Here is an 18,188-nt window from a genome sequence, read left to right as displayed (position 1 = left end):
TTAGAAAACCGCGACCTTTCAACACTGGTCGTCGCGATTCTGACGTCCACTATTTTACATCCAAAAGGTGCATTTCTGGGAAGGGAGTCTTTATGAGAACTTCATCTAGTAAATCGTCTCTAAAGCTCCTAGGAGCCTGTACCAGGAATTTTGAAACACCCAGGAGATTGAACCATGTGGGATAGTTGTATGTAGTCTCATGTGTATTTTCGTGAGTAATCATTCCGGTATGAACGTGACAGCAGATACAAAGAGCGTTACTTTATCGCTGTTATGCATTCTAGACCCTACCTACCGATCGATTTCTCTTCCTGAATGAACATTCTATTATGAATATAAGAGAACAGGTTGATAACGGTTTTGTTGATGCTGGTGATGTGTTTTACTCTTTTGGCAGGCACATCTTTGAAAGTTTGGCATTCTCCCAACATATAAATTTTCGGCAATCTTTTTCGTAACTGTGCGTGACGCATTTTTCTTTATGTCAGTCATCAGGTATCTTCTTGCTCCTCAACTCCTCTTCACCGTCACCATTCCTTCTAGTGCATCCATTATTAGAGTCTCCTGTTATGCAGTCCTAACTGACTTCTATTCCTGCTGTTAGATGTTTCCACTATTGGTCTTTCCTCATTCACCCCCTGTAACATGAATTCATTCACAATATTATGTGTACGTTTTACACCCTTCTCCTTAAAATCCACATCTATAAAGCCTTTAAGCACCTATCCTCTCTACGTCGCAATGTTCACGCTTCTATACCCCACATGGCATACACCATATGAAACAGTTCGATGACCTTGATCTTAATTTCTTGATAGACAACAGGACATCCTCATCATTTTGTAAAACATTTTTTTAGGCAATGGCTATTCTTGTTTCCATTGAAGTATTACATGCCACTTAACTGTATATTTTGTTTGCAAGGCACCAGACGTCATCGACTTGTTCCATCTCTTCAACACAAATTTTGAAATTTATATTAGTTGATTAACTTGTAGTATACACAGTCTATGGTTTTAGAATTTTCATTTTCACCCGAAGTTCCCGCAACTGGTCTTCAGTTCTTTTATTCTAGTGTTAATTTATCTTTTCAGTTTCATTTATTTAGCTACGTCGTCTGAATGTCTTACGGTTTTGATCACTCCTCGTCCTCTAGTCACCATTACATGAAAGAAAACTGAAACTTGGAGTAAATTTTACCCTACGCGCAGCATTAGGATGCTCCTCTCTTCAAAAGATTCTTCTAATTTTACAAGGATTTTCTTTTACGTGCTTGCATTTATATACGTGGACTTCTCCATGCTCAGAATGATCATGAAACACTACTGAATGTTGTTGTCACAGCCGTGAAGGACTTTAAGCAATTAAATCCTGTCTAGCAGGGATGACCAGGAACTAGGCTCATGTGCCATGTCTTGCACGATTGCCATAGCGCCCACTCTAGCTGCACACATCCTCCACCACTACAGCAGACTGTCTGAGTGTGAGGAGCGGGGAAACTGCCAACGCACCGCATTTAAATAGCAATGCAGCCGCACTGCATACACCTTGGTTAAGTTTATCAAAAAAAATGGTTCAAATGGCTCTGAGCACTATGGGACTCAACTAAAAATGGCTCTGAGCACTATGGGACTCAACTGCTGAGGTCATTAGTCCCCTAGAACTTAGAACTAGTTAAACCTAACTAACCTAAGGACATCACAAACATCCATGCCCGAGGCAGGATTCGAACCTGCGACCGTAGCGGTCTTGCGGTTCCAGACTGCAGTGCCTTTAACCGCACGGCCACTTCGGCCGGCTATGGGACTCAACTGCTGAGGTCATTAGTCCCCTAGAGCTTAGAACTAGTTAAACCTAACTAACCTAAGGACCATCACAAACATCCATGCCCGAGGCAGGATTCGAACCTGCGACCGTAGCGGTCTTTCGGTTCCAGACTGCAGCGCCTTTAACCGCACGGCCACTTCGGCCGGCTAAGTTTATCATATTTGTCAACAACATACTAGATCACAAACAAAACAAACTTCCAGTATTATGTAATTATTTTTTGCGCGCTGATGAGATAACGTAAATTTTAACCGGTGTAGACTGTATGATACGGATAGACGTGTAAATTTCACATATTTCTGGAGGCAGGCTGCTCCATATTCGTGACTTATTTTGTTTCATAATCAAAATAAGGTCTTTCGCACACTTATGTTGATGGAAATATTGTAGCACTTTGACAGTATCATTTTGGAGAGTCCACTTGAGGAAAACAAGAAAATTTTAACGTAAAAGAATTTTTTTTTTTTTTTGAGTGGCAATTCCACTGCAGATCAGTTAATTACATATGCACATGTACAGGGATAATTTCAACTGAAATTTCAAAGGGTCTCGAAAACTGCTCGAAAAACATATAACACTGGCATTGTCCCCAAAACGATTAGAAAATTATAGTTGTAGTTTCTGCACTGCGTTTTCTTTAACGACAGTGATCTTAAGGAAGTGGACTGTGTTTGTTAGGATCTGTACCTTTCACAATGTGATTTTCTTTCTAAATGATTCCCACTCAAATCGGAAATACGGTGTTTCACACGTGGAAATGTGCTATTGTGGGTCGCGAGCAGTGAAGTCCAATTAAAATGCGAGGTCTGCAATTCATTCCAACTGTTCTAATTTTCGTTTCTGCAGTGATATTTCCTTCACAAATTCGACAGTTGATTGTTTTAAACAGAAAGATCGTTACAGGCATGGCCTTGACTTCACCACCGTACTCACTCTTCGTTTAGTTCCGCTGGAAACTTTTACCTCTGATAATGCGTGCGACTTCAGAAATCTTACTACTACTACCACCGGTTTCTTCACATGCTCCATGCCTGCGAATTTATCACAAAGTGCTTTTTGATGTAGAGGGAAATGAATACCGTATAGCGATTGTTGCAGCTTTTATCTTTGTATATCAAATACATCTTTAAATTCTTCCTGCATGGTAATGTAATGTCGTTTCGTGGGATATTTGTGATGCCTGCTGATTATGCGACTCTGAAACAGATATTACGAATTCTCATCTCTCTCTTCTGCCAGTCCCATTCAGTTTTAAAAGCTTGTGGAGATAGATCACTAGACTGTTTCCTTTTTGTGCAAATAGCCACTGGACGTGTGGACGTCCTTCCTACTACGAAGAAATGGAAATGACGTCCCATGCTTCTTGACAGAGCGTAGGGGAACGAAACGAGAGAACCGCACCGTCGTACTAGACAAGGTCCTAGAAGAGGTGGCTTGTCGTTGTCTTCCTCCGACCGTAATGGGGATGATGATGATTAAGATGACACAACAAAAACCAGTCATTTCGGGGCAGGTGGAAAAATCCCTGACCCCGCCGGAAATCGAATAACGAAACCCCCCGGTCAGGAAGCGAGAACGCTACCGCGAGACCACGAATTGCGCATTGTGAAGCAACAGCGAAGACTAAACAGCACTCACTCCACAATTCTATGGTGGTTAAGAAAGTTTTGCTGACCGAAAAGTGCCACACCTCAGTTGTAAATGTAATATCATGCTATACGGGGTACTTCCGAGTAGGAGCGAGCAAACCCGAGAAAGGTCGAGCCCCCGCCCGCGCGCAGCGTGCACACTCGGTGTGCTGTTTGGCATGCCTTCGCCGGCGCTACTGTATGGTTTGAAACAAAAAAATGGTTCAAATGGCTCTGAGCACTATGGGACTTAACATTTGAGGCCATCAGTCCCCTAGAACTTAGAACTACTTAAACCTAACTAACCTAGGGAAATCACACACATCCATGCCCGAGGCAGGATTCGAACCTGCGACCGTAGCAGTCACGCGGTTCCGGACTGACGCGCCTAGAACCGCTTGGGCACCGCGGCCGCCGGTTTGAAACACAAACGTCATAGGAAAACACACTGCATAAACACACGAGGAATGGCTAAATCTAGGCCTGCACTACGATTAGACATCTGTGGGATATGTGCAAGACCCTGTTAGATGCGCTCTGTGTCCTGAATGAGCGATCACTGGCGTTTCCCTCACATAAGTAAGCAGTGTCATTAAAGTACTGGTGCCGTCGTCTAACGCTTTGCGCTACTGTAGATGAAGTTCTCTATTCTCGGCGAAAATCCGGACGCACAGTTGTAGCTAAATAGCACCCGTTGAAGCGGAGAACGTAAAATACTTTTTGTTGATGTGCTACCAGCACACATGAGATCCCCTATCGGCAACCACATAAGCAGAGAATTTACAAGTTGTAAGCCGTCCTTCGTTCTGATTAAAGGGATGTTTGAGTTAATTTTCTGCCTGAATTTATTGGAATCGGACACATACTTTAAGACAGCAGAACAGGTTTACGCCCAAAGTACAAGTGCCAGTTTACTAATCTTCCTACTGCGGGCCTAGTGACAAATGTGGTATCAAAACTTCCACTGCTTCTGTTCGTAAGTTCACGATAAATCAAGAAAATAAGATGAATGCGTTACGCTGCACAACAGAAGGGCGAGGCAGTGGAAATGATGAGAGTGTAGCTCATATTTTCAGATATCTTTGAGACGCGCACAGAACATTTAACGCCAAGTGGCGCGTGGTCAGCGTAACTATAGCGCCAAATGGGATGGATCTGCAAAACCAGGCTATGGAAAGAAGCGGTTTCGGTACACTGTGGTGGAGTTCTTCATTATGACATGGCCTGGTACTACATCCGAATATTTACAGAGGCTGAATCATCGGTACACCGGAAGAAATACGAAGTGTAGCCCGGGAGTTTGGTATTGCTCGGAGAATTTCTTCACATGCATAGACACCGTATCGAATCACAGCCACTACCAAACGACAGAGAGGCGGTTTTCGAGAAGGGGCAATTACATAAGCACATGACTACTATATTGTCCAACAGTCAGAAAGAGACTCGATCAAATAACAGATTTACGTAGTTGGAACCACATGTAAAAGGACGGCAGTGCACACAATCTCACGCTTCACAATGGCACGGCGACGGCATCGCGGAGGTATCCGTGCCGACGAACAGTGGTCTGTGTTACGTTGACATCTGAACAGCGGAGTTACCGTTCGCGATGGTGCGAATGGCATGGGCAACGCACGAACGAGGCGTGCTGTCGCGTGCTCTCCTCAGATGACAACAGATTCAGTATGAGTACTGAGCCCTGGCGTGTCGTGGGAACCCGTAATGCACCGAGGAACGTTGCTAATCATGATCGGCTTAGTGGTCCCAGTATTATCGTGTGGAAAGGCATAACGATACATGGGTGGAATGACCAACAATTCTTGAAGACGGTACACTCATCTTTCGACGTTATTGTGACACTGTACTCCTTCCTCATGTGTGTCTTTTCAAGAATTCATTCGGGTCTATCTTCGTTTTTATGGTTGACGAAGCGTGATAGCATCGAATAGCGCATATAAAGGAGCTTTTGGAATGAGAGATTATTCTTCAAATGGACTGGGCTGCAGTTGTCCACCGGTGGTGGAATTGAACGCCCTACCAACTCCTCGACAACGTTGTCGCCAGCGTGGGAGCACGTTTCAGAGCATCTATTACTGTCCATGGAGATTACTCTTCCTATTAAGAACAAATTCTGCCACTTGTTACGTGCAGGGAAACATAAAAACTCGTGATGACTACAGTGTAATTATTGCCCTTTAATAAAAATATGACTTCCGTTCGTCTCATTGCGTATTTCTTTCTTTTACCTCCTGTAGTGTACTATAGCAGTTCTTTCTTTGTATAGTCCAAGTTCCATCGGACATTTCACTTGCCTGTGACATCTCACCCGAAATTTAATTTTTTCCTTAAGTTTTACACACTTGTGTAGGTTGAAATGACGTTGAAACCGTTTAAATGGACACGCGATTTATTGAAACCTCCTGGCAGATTAAAACTCTGTGCTGGGCCGATTTATTGCTTTTTACATTTCTTGCTATTTAGACGTAAGCAGTACGTTGCTGTGTTCCTAATTACACTCATCCTACTGTCACAATCACCAGCAGAACCCTGATTTGTCCGAGTTTGCCATTGCTGTTCTATAATTTAAGGTTGCCTTCATCGGTTTCGAAACTAGACTTCCTCAAACTATTCAGTTTTACACATGATCATCCACAGTGTTCTGAACCGCAGGTTTGCTCGGACAGGACTAACCTACTAACGTAATACCTACTACCCGTGGTTATCAAGTCAGGTATTGAAGTGTGGACACGTGGACACAAAAAGTGTAGTCTATATTGACAAGCCTAGTCTATGTAAAATAGTAAATAATGTGGGAAGACTGTTAGTTGGGGAGAAAAAGAACTGACTCACTGTAGTGGGTATGTATTAGGTTATCAATGATCACAATAGCTGCAGTTATACTCCTAACACGCTAAATAGTTTCAATAAAACACATGAATCTTTAAGAAATAGCATTATACAGTGCTTGCGGAAAGTTGCTCTGCGCTACACTACGGAGTAAAAATGTAGAATACGTTGGAAGTTCCAAACAAATTTGGCATAATCCTTTTTTCATAGATACATGATCGTTTTTAATTCATTATAGTGTTTTATAACATTTAACTGTTTGATTCGGTTGATGAACACTATTGAATTCCATGTGAGCGCCTACATCTATGTCCTATCTACATGACTACTCTCCAGTTCATGCAATTTGTGTACCGCTCCACCCTCGAAAAGCGCGCGAGAACAACACTGAAATCCTTTCGTGCGAGATCGGTTTTCATTTATTTTATTACGATTATCATTTCTCCTTATGCGGGACATCGCTAGGTATTTTTTCACACGGAGGAGGAACTTTGTGATGGATATTTCGTGAAAACATACCTCTTTTTAACGACTGACATCCGAACTTGCGTATCATGTCACTGGCGCTCTTCCCTGTTTCGCGTTAATAAAAAACGAGCAGCCCATCTTTGAACTTTTTCAATCTCTTGCGTCAGTCCTGCCTGATGCACATCCTACACCACGGAGCTGTACTCCGGAAGTGGACGGACAAACCTCGCGAAGGCAGTCTCTTTAGTAGATCTGTAACATCTAATTGCTTCGCCAATAGAAATCAGTCTTTGATTAGCTTCCCCATGACATTGTCTATGTGATAGTTTCAATTTAAGTTATTCGTCATTGTAATTTCAAAGTATCTGGCTCAGTTGTTAGTCTTTAGATTTGGTGTAACAGTAATTTAGAGGCTTCCTTTTAGTACTTATGTTAATGACCTCGCACGCCTCATTATTTAGAGCAGATTGCCAAATTTCACATCATACAGATATCATGTATAAATCATTTTTATTGGTTTTCATCATCAGATGCCTTTACAAGTGAGAATACGAAAACATCGTCAGCAAACAATGTGAGAGAGCTGCTCACAGTGTCTCCTAAATCGTTTATGTAGATTAGGAACAGCACAGAGCCCATAGCATTTCCTTGGGGAACACCAGAGAACACTTCTGTTTGATTCGATGACTTTCCATCAATTATCACCAATTCTGACTGCTGCAGTCACCACAGCCGCCTACCTCAGCAGCAACACCGCAGATTGACTAACGATGCGAAGTATGGCCGACGCAAGATTGTTTACAAGCAAGTACCACAGTTGCCAACAAACGTCCGCCAGGGGGTATCAACCTGGAGCAGAGGAAGGGGGCGCGACGATCAACGAACTATTTCCTCGTGATGACGTGTGTACAAATAGTCCCGGAAATATCCTTTCGCCCGCAACTATATAAGCCGGTGGCTGGCTGTTCAGCAAGCAGTTCTCGACTTACTGAGTGCGGAGAAGATTGGCTGGTCCAGCGGGTTGCCACATAGACCATCCCCTGTTCCGCAACGAATATGTTACGTCGCTTTCGCCGTGTTAAGCTGTCTACCAGCTGCTAGAGCCGACGTCGACGTGGAACAATTGTACGGGTATAGAGTCGAAGGGAATTAGTTGTTAATTGCTTGATCCGCAGAAGGGATCATTATAGTTTTTATTGTTATTGTTTTAATAGTGTGTTGCCGTTAGTGGTTCATTGTAGTTTCCGTAACCAAAAGCGAGTTCGCTAAACGAGTTGGTTCTTGCTCTGCAGACCTTTGAGCACCATTGTTAACTTTGGCGTTTTGTCTCTGGATCGTACTGAAAAAAGTCAACTTCCATCACCAGTGTTGACACGGCTCAACAATTCTAGATTGATTTCCGTTTGCTCTAACATATCGGATGCTACATTTTTCCTTGTTTCTCGCTATTGTGGTGTGAGATTTTTGGGGACCATTTTTGCACAAATATTTCTCATACTAATATCCTCAGTTATTATTAGAGGAACCGTTTCTCGATTGATGTTCAGTTCTTCTGCAATCATTTTTACGCATAATCTTCTATCAGATCGTACGAGTTCACGCACCCTGGCCAAGTTGACATCCGTCCGTGAGGTTCATGGTCATCCACTGCGGTTTCATCTTCAACATTCGTTCTGCCTTTACTAAACATATTATGCCAACGAAAAACTTGAGCCGGGCGCGGTGGTCTCGCGGTTCTAGGCGCTCAGTCCGGAACCGCGCGACTGCTACGGTCGCAGGATCGAATCCAGCCTCGGGCATGGATGTGTGTGATGTCCTTAGGTTAGTTAGGTTTAAGTAGTTCTAAGTTCTAGGGGACTGATGACCACAGATGTTAAGTCCCATAGGGCTCAGAGCCATCTTTAGAAAAACTTGAGTTCTTGACATAACCTCCTCTTCAAAAGCCTTCTGAAGCCTACCATAAGTTGTCGTCGCGTTTTCACCCACTTTAACGCAAAAAGAAATGGCACACCGTTGCGCAATGTTATGCGGTTCCATTTCCGTAACGAGACACACAAGCACATGTTAACTTATTACAACGCAACTCACGAATGAGCAGTTGCACTGCTGTGCAGCTTGGTCTAGAAGCAGCTTATAGAGCAAGGTCAAAGATATTGTGCCTACACAAACCTGCAGGTTTGCCACATCTTGCAAAGAAAATCAGTCTCATTACTTTATTGTCGCATATATATATATATATATATATATATATATATATATATATATATATATATATATATATATATATATATATATATGAGCCGTGGCTGGCTCGAGTCATGCTTGTCTTGGGTTAAACCTCGGTAGCAATCCTGTGGTTTTATTTCTAAAAAATGGTTCAAATGGCTCTGAGCACTATGCGACTTAACTTCTGAGGTCATCAGTCGCCTAGAACTTAGAACTAATTAAACCTAACTAACCTAAGGACATCACACACATCCATGCCCGAGGCAGGATTCGAACCTGTGACCGCAGCGGTCGCTCGGCTCCAGACTGTAGCGCCTAGAACCGCAGGCCACTCCGGTCTGCGGTTTTATTTCTCCTGCAGTTACCGCGATAATGTTGCTATCTTTGGTGTGGCAGATATAGTTCCAGCTGGGCGGTGTGTGAACAGTCGGTCGGTTACCGTGGACCAGCAAGGAAGTCCCTGTCGTGCGTCGTCAGGCCGGAGCCGCTGGCGGTGTGCACCTGTGGTTGGACTGTGAGGTGTTGCTTGCGAGTGCTACGAATCTCGATGCCCACCCATCGTTCCCGCGAGGAACAACGTGTGTGTATTTAAGTCGGCTAAGATTCCAGCCGTCTTCCTGTGGAGTCTGACTTAATTTATTCCCTGTTGTTGAAGTTGACCAGCGGTATCTTCTGCCTTGTGGCCGATGACGTTCCACTTACCTGCCCTGGTTGTTGACATAGTTTTCGGCAGTGTATTTTCCTCGTCGTGTTGTTGCTGTCCAGTGCGGCGTGTAGTTCGACAGCCTGGGTGTTGTACTGAAATGTTATGGTCGTTTTGCTGGTTGCGTGTAGCGGAACTGATTTTGTTGATTGGTCTGTCGGCTGTCTGTCGGTTGGGTTGCCTCCAGATTAAGAAGTCGTTGGACAGGCTGCCTCTCTCACCTAAACGGTCGTTAGTGTTAGAATTCCAGGCCGACCCTTAAAAACTTCTGAGCACCGTTCCTTGTATGTTAAATAGTAATTTTCCTGTTTGGGTTTTAGTTATTTGGTTGATGTGTGGCGTTCAGCCGAATATTAATATCTCTTAAATTAATATTCTTGTCTTGTCCTTAAGGGATAAGACTGTTATGCTTTTGTATGGGGCCTTCAGCCGAATTTTGCATGGAATGTTTTAGGATATGGCCTTCTGCCTTTTGATTGTAACTCTTCTTATTGCTTAATATGCGGCCTCCAGCCAAGTTCTGTTAATATTTTTCTTTTTAACAATTTCAACTTTGTTGCATTTCAAGTTATTGCATGTTATTACTTTAATGATTTTTGCACCTTGCACCCTGCACAGACTTTACTGATTGTATCCGTCTTTTTATTTTACATCGTACAATTGTCACTGAAGAATATGTGTACACCTACAGTTGCGATACCTGGCGAGCTTGCGACACAAACATTTTCTGGTTACTGTACGACAGCCTGCTTTGAACAGTAGCGTTGCTGACTAGATGACTCTTGTGTATTCTATAATTTAATGCGCACAGTTTTTACACGTACGTCAGTAACACATGTCTGCATGGCCTGTTTTATTCTTTTAAGCTGCAGATAATTCACTAGTTGTATTTTTTTTAATATTTCGCTGCAAATCTGAAGATGGTCATTGCTGACCAAAACCAATAGTCTGGGGAGAACAGGGTGACCACAGACGTGAAATTAAAGAAATTTATCGTGTATTTCGTAGCGACGATGCTGGTTGTAGCGCTAAATGGCAATCGGAAGAGGTAACGCCGCAGTGTTAAGACCCCCCACTGCAGAGCGACTGGCTGGACCGACGGTACTCACGCTTGGCGACCTCCCTGGGACCGCTGCGGATGAGCATCGGCTCGCCGTCCTCGCGGCGCCACACGACGCGCGGCGCCGGCTTGCCCGTGGCGCGGCACACCAGCGTCGCGTCGTCGCCCTCGCGCACCGTCACGTCGGAGCTCGTCGCGTCGTCCACGATGTCGGGCGGAACTGTGCCGAACACAAAATACGGTCACCGTGAGACGCCTCCAGCTCAATTCCGTTGCACATTGCGACAGCAGCGCCCCAAACAGCAATTAAGTTTATTTATTTGTTTATTTACTTATTTTTTACATTGGGTTACAATGACCATACAGTCAACGCGGTTATAAAGTGCCAATGAAACCTAATAAAAAAAAGCGGTATGGCATAAAATTACCTAGTTAGCATATAAACACACCCTTAAAGTAAACTAAAAGCGCATTTAGACCAACACAAGACCGCCGACCGCACTGAAGACAATGGCATCGGAGCAGAGCTACAGACAGCACTATACAGCAACATTATGACACGTGCGTATGATCTTATAGTAAAAGACAAAACATGAAATGGCAAACAAAGTACATCTTACAACAATTACAACAACAGTTGAAGAACAGAATCAGAAATAACTTCACACAACAAGGTGAGAAGTGTAGCATACAGACATCACTCCGTGTTCAGGCCACGAGTCGCCTACCGCGACCATTCGACCGCCGTGTCATCCTCACAGGAGGATGGGGGTAGGAGGGGTATGGGGTCAACACACCGCTCTCACGGTCGTTATGATGGTATTCTTGACCGAAGCCGCTACTATTCGGTCGAGTAGCTCCTCAATTGACATCACGAGGCTGAGTGCATCCCGAATATTGGCAACACCACATGGCGGCTGGATGGTCACCCATCCAAGTGCCGGCCACGCACAACAGCGCTTCACTTCGGTGATCTCACGGGAACCGGTGTATCCACTGCGGCAAGGCCGTTGCCTATCACACAGAAAGGCGTACTTAAAAGAAGAACCGAAAATAACAAACACAGTACAGCCTATGTTATGTACAATAGGATCAGTAGAACAGTGACGTAAATTGTACAAGAGAACAATAATGAAAATGTAACGTACAAATAGAGGTCTGTATATAAATTAAAACACAGTATTACGCACCCGATTTCGAACCGTGGTGATGCCATTTGTAAATGAAGACCTCGGCATCTCATACATTAAATATGGATGCCGCTAACTTTGAAATAGTCTGAGAGAAAGCTATATCTATAAAAACGGTAGAGTAAAACAGGAACACTGGTAGGCAGGCGGTAACCAGCAAATTTATTATGCAAGTCTGACTGTACAGTCGTATATTTTAGGAACATGCCAATATAATGTGGTTAAGTTCCACTACTACCGTTGTGTCCTTATCGCAGTGTCCAGACGTGATAATCTTCTAATGATATAGGTGCGCGGGGTAACATCCGTGTCCCAGCCTTATGCGAAAAATAGAAGCCTCATGACATTTATAAAGCTTCACCGAAGCGAACCATGCCCGAGAAGGGATGTTCGGTTACATGGCATGTAAGCTGGGCTCTGCGAAATACCAACTTTGGTCACATCTAACACATAGAGTCGCGACACTCCAGCTGATTTTTGTAAGTACACTGCGACAACAACGCTGGAACTGGCCACTTTGGTACTCTGTTGATATTCAGTGAAACGGAACACTATCTACGTACACATAAACGCCCTACAGGCAACTCTGAAGTGCGTGACAGGGTGTACCATATATTAGTGCTCCTTCCCTTTCATATCACGTCTGGAGCCTGTAACGGAATTGATGAATGACTCATCTTTTGTTACGCATTCTACCTGTCGGTACACTTAAAGAACAGAATTGTTTGATAAACGTCATAAATATACCACACGATACATACAAGTTCAAAATTGCAATTTCATTTATAACGACATTCAATATAATTATTTTGTATACTTACGTACAGGACATACGTTGAAATATCGATCAAACACAAAATTAATTTGATTAGGTTACAAAAAAAACTTAATTACCCCTCTTATATTCGGTGTATTTCCGAATTTATTTATTGAGTTTTAATTCTGTTTGAAGTCATCGACACTAAAACTGTTAACTATAAACCTTTAAATTAATTACTAAGGAAAGATCATAAATAAGTCACTCATTTGATATGCAAAATGATTTCTTCGGTACACGTATTATATTTGTTCTTTTTTCCGTGTTGTGGATTACTTACATGAAATTAATTAATTACGTTAACACTGTCTGGGCATTAAAAGATTTTTTCGAAAATTTTAATTTTGCATTTTAAAATTACTAATTTGTTATTACGAAGTTGTTATGTCGGCGAAAAGTTGATAAACATCGTCAGTCATGTTGCATTCTGAGTTTCAGACATGTTTCTGTGCTCAAATTGCAGTGTCTCATAACGAAGAGAAGTAAATGCGTTCTGTGAAAAACAATACGAGTGCCTCGCGGGATTAGCCTAGGAGTCTGAGGCGCTGCAGTCATGGACTGTACGGCTGAGCCCGGCGGAGGTTCGAGTCCTCCTTCGGGCATGGGTGTGTGTGTTTGTCCTTAGGATAAATTAGGTTAAGTAGTGTGTAAGCTTAGGGACTGATGACCTTAGCAGTTAAGTCCCATAAGATTTCACACACAAAAACAATACGTGCTACATGTTGTTTCAATGCACGTACTTAACAAAAAAGAAACAAGCTCTACCCCTGCAAGCAGAAACTTACCACTTGTTGATGAATCAACAAAGATGTCAAAGTACACTGAATGATGACCGTAAGTTAAGTAATGAAAGTTAGTGAAGTATGTTATCACAATCTGTATTTGGTCAATAGTTCACCTCCGCTTGTATTTGATGCATTTTTTTTTCTTTTCGAGAGTACTGAAGGCGTGATCTGTTTTATTTCCTGAAAAAACCAGCAGCACGTCTGTTTACATAAGCTGAACATATTCCAAACACTGAATATCCACTTTAGGCGTATACGTTACTAACTGAGCACCAACAGACGTAAGCCAAGTGTCCGCAGATAATTGGATTTGCTGCTGTCTGTGAATGCAGATTCATCTCAACCAGTTTGCGAGCGAACAGTGCGAAGGAAAACAGTGGACACCGGAAATATGGCGTCGTGTATCTCGCAAGAAAGCATTCTTCACAGGAGCGCAAAGCTGCACACTTTTAATGGGCCTAATAACACGGAAACTCAACAGTAGCTGACCGGAGGTATGACCTGTGGTCTGATCAGTCGTGATTCTGCCTCCTTAAATGACGTAAGGCTTCAAGTACTCCAACAGCCAAATATGACATCACAGATGCAGTGTGCAGAGGGTGGACCTCAGACCGGAGATCGTTCTGTGATTTTTCCTTCCATGTCTTGGGCTCATTAATTCAGATTTCGTGAACGTGATACAGGATTAATGAACTGCGGCTGCAGCTGTTGATATATTCTTAACAGGAGTCCATAGTCGTTTCGTCCTTCCCTTCCAGGTCATCTTCTAGGGGACCTGAAAATACCATTGTAAATGTATAGTGTAGTGGATATACAGGGTGTCGACCCTAAGAGTCGTCAGGCGCATTTTTTTGTACTTCCACAGACACCTGCAATTTCGGTTTTGCAATGTGTAGCTGGAGGCAACCGAGCGAATACTGCCTATCGCGTGACCATTCGATAGAGCGATCTCGAATTAATCAAGTGCGATACTTGTTTTATCGATATGTATTAAGAAAAACACTAAAAGAAGAAGACTAACCAGCATTCCAGCAGCTACAGTACCACCCGAGTCAGCGCTGCCTGCTACCGCCATCCAACAGCGCTGATCTCTCGTTGTTGGACTACATTCTTCGTGTTTTACCATCCCTGTTAATATATACGAAACTGAACTCCGTCCGAACAGGCCTTGGAAGGCCCAAAGTTACCGACCGTCCGCCGTGTCATCCTCAACCCACAGGCGTCACTGGATACGGATGTGGAGGGCCATGTTATCAGCAAACCGCTCTCCAGGCCGTTGTTAGTTTTCGTGATCGGAGCCCTTACTTCTCAACCAAGTAGCACCTCAGTCTGCCTCGCAAGGGCAGAACGCATCCCGCTTACCAACAGCGTGCCGCAGACCGGACGGTCACTCATCAAAGTGATAGAACAGCGACAGCTCTCTACTTCGGTGATGTGACTTGACCCAGTGTTACCACCGCGGCAATACTGTTGGCTTTTAACACACACAGACAAATCAAATATCGTACTAAACTGATTTGAGACCGCTCTATCGGTAAGTAAAATACCGTTCTAATTGTTTTTTTTTTTTTTTTTTTTGTATCGGGAAATAAACCGACGCTTTCCGTCAACAATGGCCTTCGCAGTATTCCTTTGGGCTGACTCCAACAACATACTGCGAAAACGAAATTAAAAATATCTGCCGAAACATAAGAGAGAAAGCGCCTGGAGACCCTTACGAGACACCCGTTGTAACCCGCTTGCATAAAATGACACGAGAAACTAAGTTTACGCACGGGGAGAACAAGTGCAGCAAAAAAAGTCTCACATTGTAATGTCATGAAGCAATCTGAAACGATTACGAAAGTACACTACTGGCCATTAAAATAGCTACACCAAGAAGAAATGCAGATGATAAACGGGTATTCATTGGACAAATATATAATACTAGAACTGACATGTGACTACATTATTACGGCTGGCTGGTGTGGCCGAACGGTTCTAGGCGCTTAGGTCTGAAACCGCGTGACCGCTACGGTCGCAGGTTCGAATTCTGCCTCGGGCATGGATGTCTGTGATGTCCTTAGGCTTAAGTAGTTCTACGTTCTAGGGGACTGATGACCTTAGAAGTTAAGTCCCTTAGCGCTCAGAGCCATTTGAACCATTTTTTGAACATTTTCACGCAATTTGGGTGCATAGATCCTTAGAAATCAGTACCCAGAACAATTGCCTATGGCCGTAATAACGGACTTGTTCCCCTGGGCATTGAGTCAAACAGAGCTTGGATGGCATGTACAGGTACAGCAGCCCATGCAGCTTCAACACGATACCACAATTCATCAAGAGTAGTGGCTGGCGTATTGTGACGAGCCAGTTGCTCGGCCACCATTGACTAGACATTTTCAATTGCTGAGAGATCTGGAGAAGGTGCTGGCCAGGGCAGCAGTCGATTTTTTGTATCCAGAAAGGACCGTAGAGTGTCTGCAACATGCGGTCGTACATTATCCTGCTGAAATGTAGTGTTTCGCAGGGATCGAATGAAGGGTAGAGCCACGGGTCATAACACATCTGAAATGTAACGTCCACTGTTCAAAGTGCTGCCAGTGCGAACAAGAGGAGACCGAGACGTGTAACCAATGGCACCCCATACCACCACGCCGGGTGATACGCCAGTATGCCGATGACGAATACACGCTTCCAATGTGCGTTCACGGCGATGTTGCCAAACACGGATGCGACCATCATGATGCTGCAAACAGAATCTGGATTCATCCGAAAAAATGATGTTATGCCATTCGTGCACCCAGGTTCGACGTTGAGTACACCATCGCAGGCGCTCCTGTCTGTGATGCAGCGTCAAGGGTAACCGCAACCATGGTCTCTGAGCTGATAGTCCACGGTGCGGCAAACGTCGTCGAACTGTTCGTGCAGATGGCTGTTGTCTTGCAAACGTCCCCATCTGTTGACTCAATGATCGAGACGTGGCTGCACGATCTGTTACAGCCATGCGGATAAGACGCCTGTCATCTCGACTTCTCATGATACGAGTCCGTTAGGATCCAGCACGGCGTTCCGTATTATCCTCCTGAACCCACCGATCCCATATTCTGCTAATAGTCATTGGATCTCGACCAACGCGAGCAGCAATGTCGCGATACGATAAACCGCAATCGCGATAAGCTACAATCTGACCATTATCAAAGTCGGAAACGTGGTGGTACGCATTTCTCCTCCTTACACAAGGCATCACAACAACGTTTCACCAGGCAACGCCGGTCAACTGCTGTTTGTGTAAGTGAAATCGGTTGGAAACTTCTCTCATGTCAGCACGTTGTAGGTGTCGCCACCGGCGCCAGCCTTGTGTGAATGCTCTGAAAAGCAAATCATTTGCATATCACAGCATCTTATTCCTGACGGTTAAATTTCGCGTCTGTAGCACGTCATCTTCGTGGTGTAGGAATTTTAATGGCCAGTAGTGTAAAAGGCGATAGAAATTTTTTTAGAATTTCTATGTCAATCAGGCAGAATCACCGTGACCATTGAGCCTATTATCCCACCGACGCACCAGTTTAAGTATATTCATCGGATAAAAAACCGTGTCCTGCTGCGTGAAGATGTCCGTAACTGCCTGCTGCAGATCTTCATGCGGCGGGAATCGTCGACTCTTCTAAGCCTTTTCTGAGGGACGGAAGTCGTGGTAATCGCATGGGGTGAGACTAGCGGGTGAGTGCTCGAGTGCCTTAAATTGATTTCGAATAGCTTTTGAGTTACATTTGCGATATGCGGACGTATGTTACCATGAAGCAGCATGGGACTTGGCGCACCATTCTACAATGGTAGGTTTCGACGTATATGCTGCCCATGCACAGACTTAATTCTCCGTTGAATGTGTACCGGTGATGGCCTTTCGACAGCCAAGAAAGATCTAACATTACGCTGGTCCTGTTTCGCTGCATTTGGTGACAACCGGACTGTGCCCATATCTTAATGTTACTCGCTCCTGTGAACGGGAACGCGTTATGCAGATCTTGGTGCCTCTCGCGTCCATCTAGAAAAGAAAACCTGAAGATGTCTAAATAAGGCGGAAAGCGTCGTTGAAAAATAAAAAAAATAAAATTGCAATCAAGACTGTTTTTAACCAATACTGTTAAGCACTGGTTTGCTGTTATGCCACATATTGACTGGAAGAGTTTTTTCGGTGCTTATATACCCGCAGTATGGGCCCGCTACATTGTATATACGCTGCAGCAACACACTCAATCGGAAACTTTTTGATCACCCCTTATTAAAGTTGGGTGAATTTAAACATGGAGAAAATAAAAGGACATGATGTTTATTTTAACACTCTCAGTAACCAAACGTCACGCTTCCTTCTATATCTTTATTATGGGTGTCGACATGACCATTTTCCAAGGCGATAGCAGTCATTTTCTAATGGTTGCGCATATACGTACCTGAGGTGATGAACTTTCAGGCATCCTACCACACCCTTACTGAGCCATGAACTCATCCCATCATATGTGGGAATGGTTGGAACAGTGCGTGAAACTTAGCAACCAACATCTCTGACAGTTGGTTCCTCTACGAAGTTTAATCAGTAGTGAGGAGCCTCAGGTGGATATAGCATACCTGATGGAAATTGCGGGCTGTCATCTTGC

At 43.9% G+C, this 18,188-nt stretch overlaps 1 protein-coding gene across 1 annotated transcript in view; it reads right to left on the bottom strand.

Annotated features, from left to right (window-relative positions):
- Nucleotides 1-18,188, bottom strand: part of LOC126199609 (lachesin-like) — a 423,616-nt gene that overhangs the window by 96,208 nt on the left and 309,220 nt on the right. Inside the window, exon 3 of the mRNA XM_049936537.1 lies at nucleotides 10,809-10,979. Coding sequence (XP_049792494.1) covers nucleotides 10,809-10,979 — 171 coding nt within the window. The remainder of the gene's footprint in view (nucleotides 1-10,808; nucleotides 10,980-18,188) is intronic.

The sequence above is a fragment of the Schistocerca nitens genome, chromosome 8, assembly GCF_023898315.1.
Source record: "Schistocerca nitens isolate TAMUIC-IGC-003100 chromosome 8, iqSchNite1.1, whole genome shotgun sequence".
NCBI lineage: Eukaryota > Metazoa > Arthropoda > Insecta > Orthoptera > Acrididae > Schistocerca > Schistocerca nitens.
This window is presented reverse-complemented; position numbering and strand designations above follow the sequence as displayed.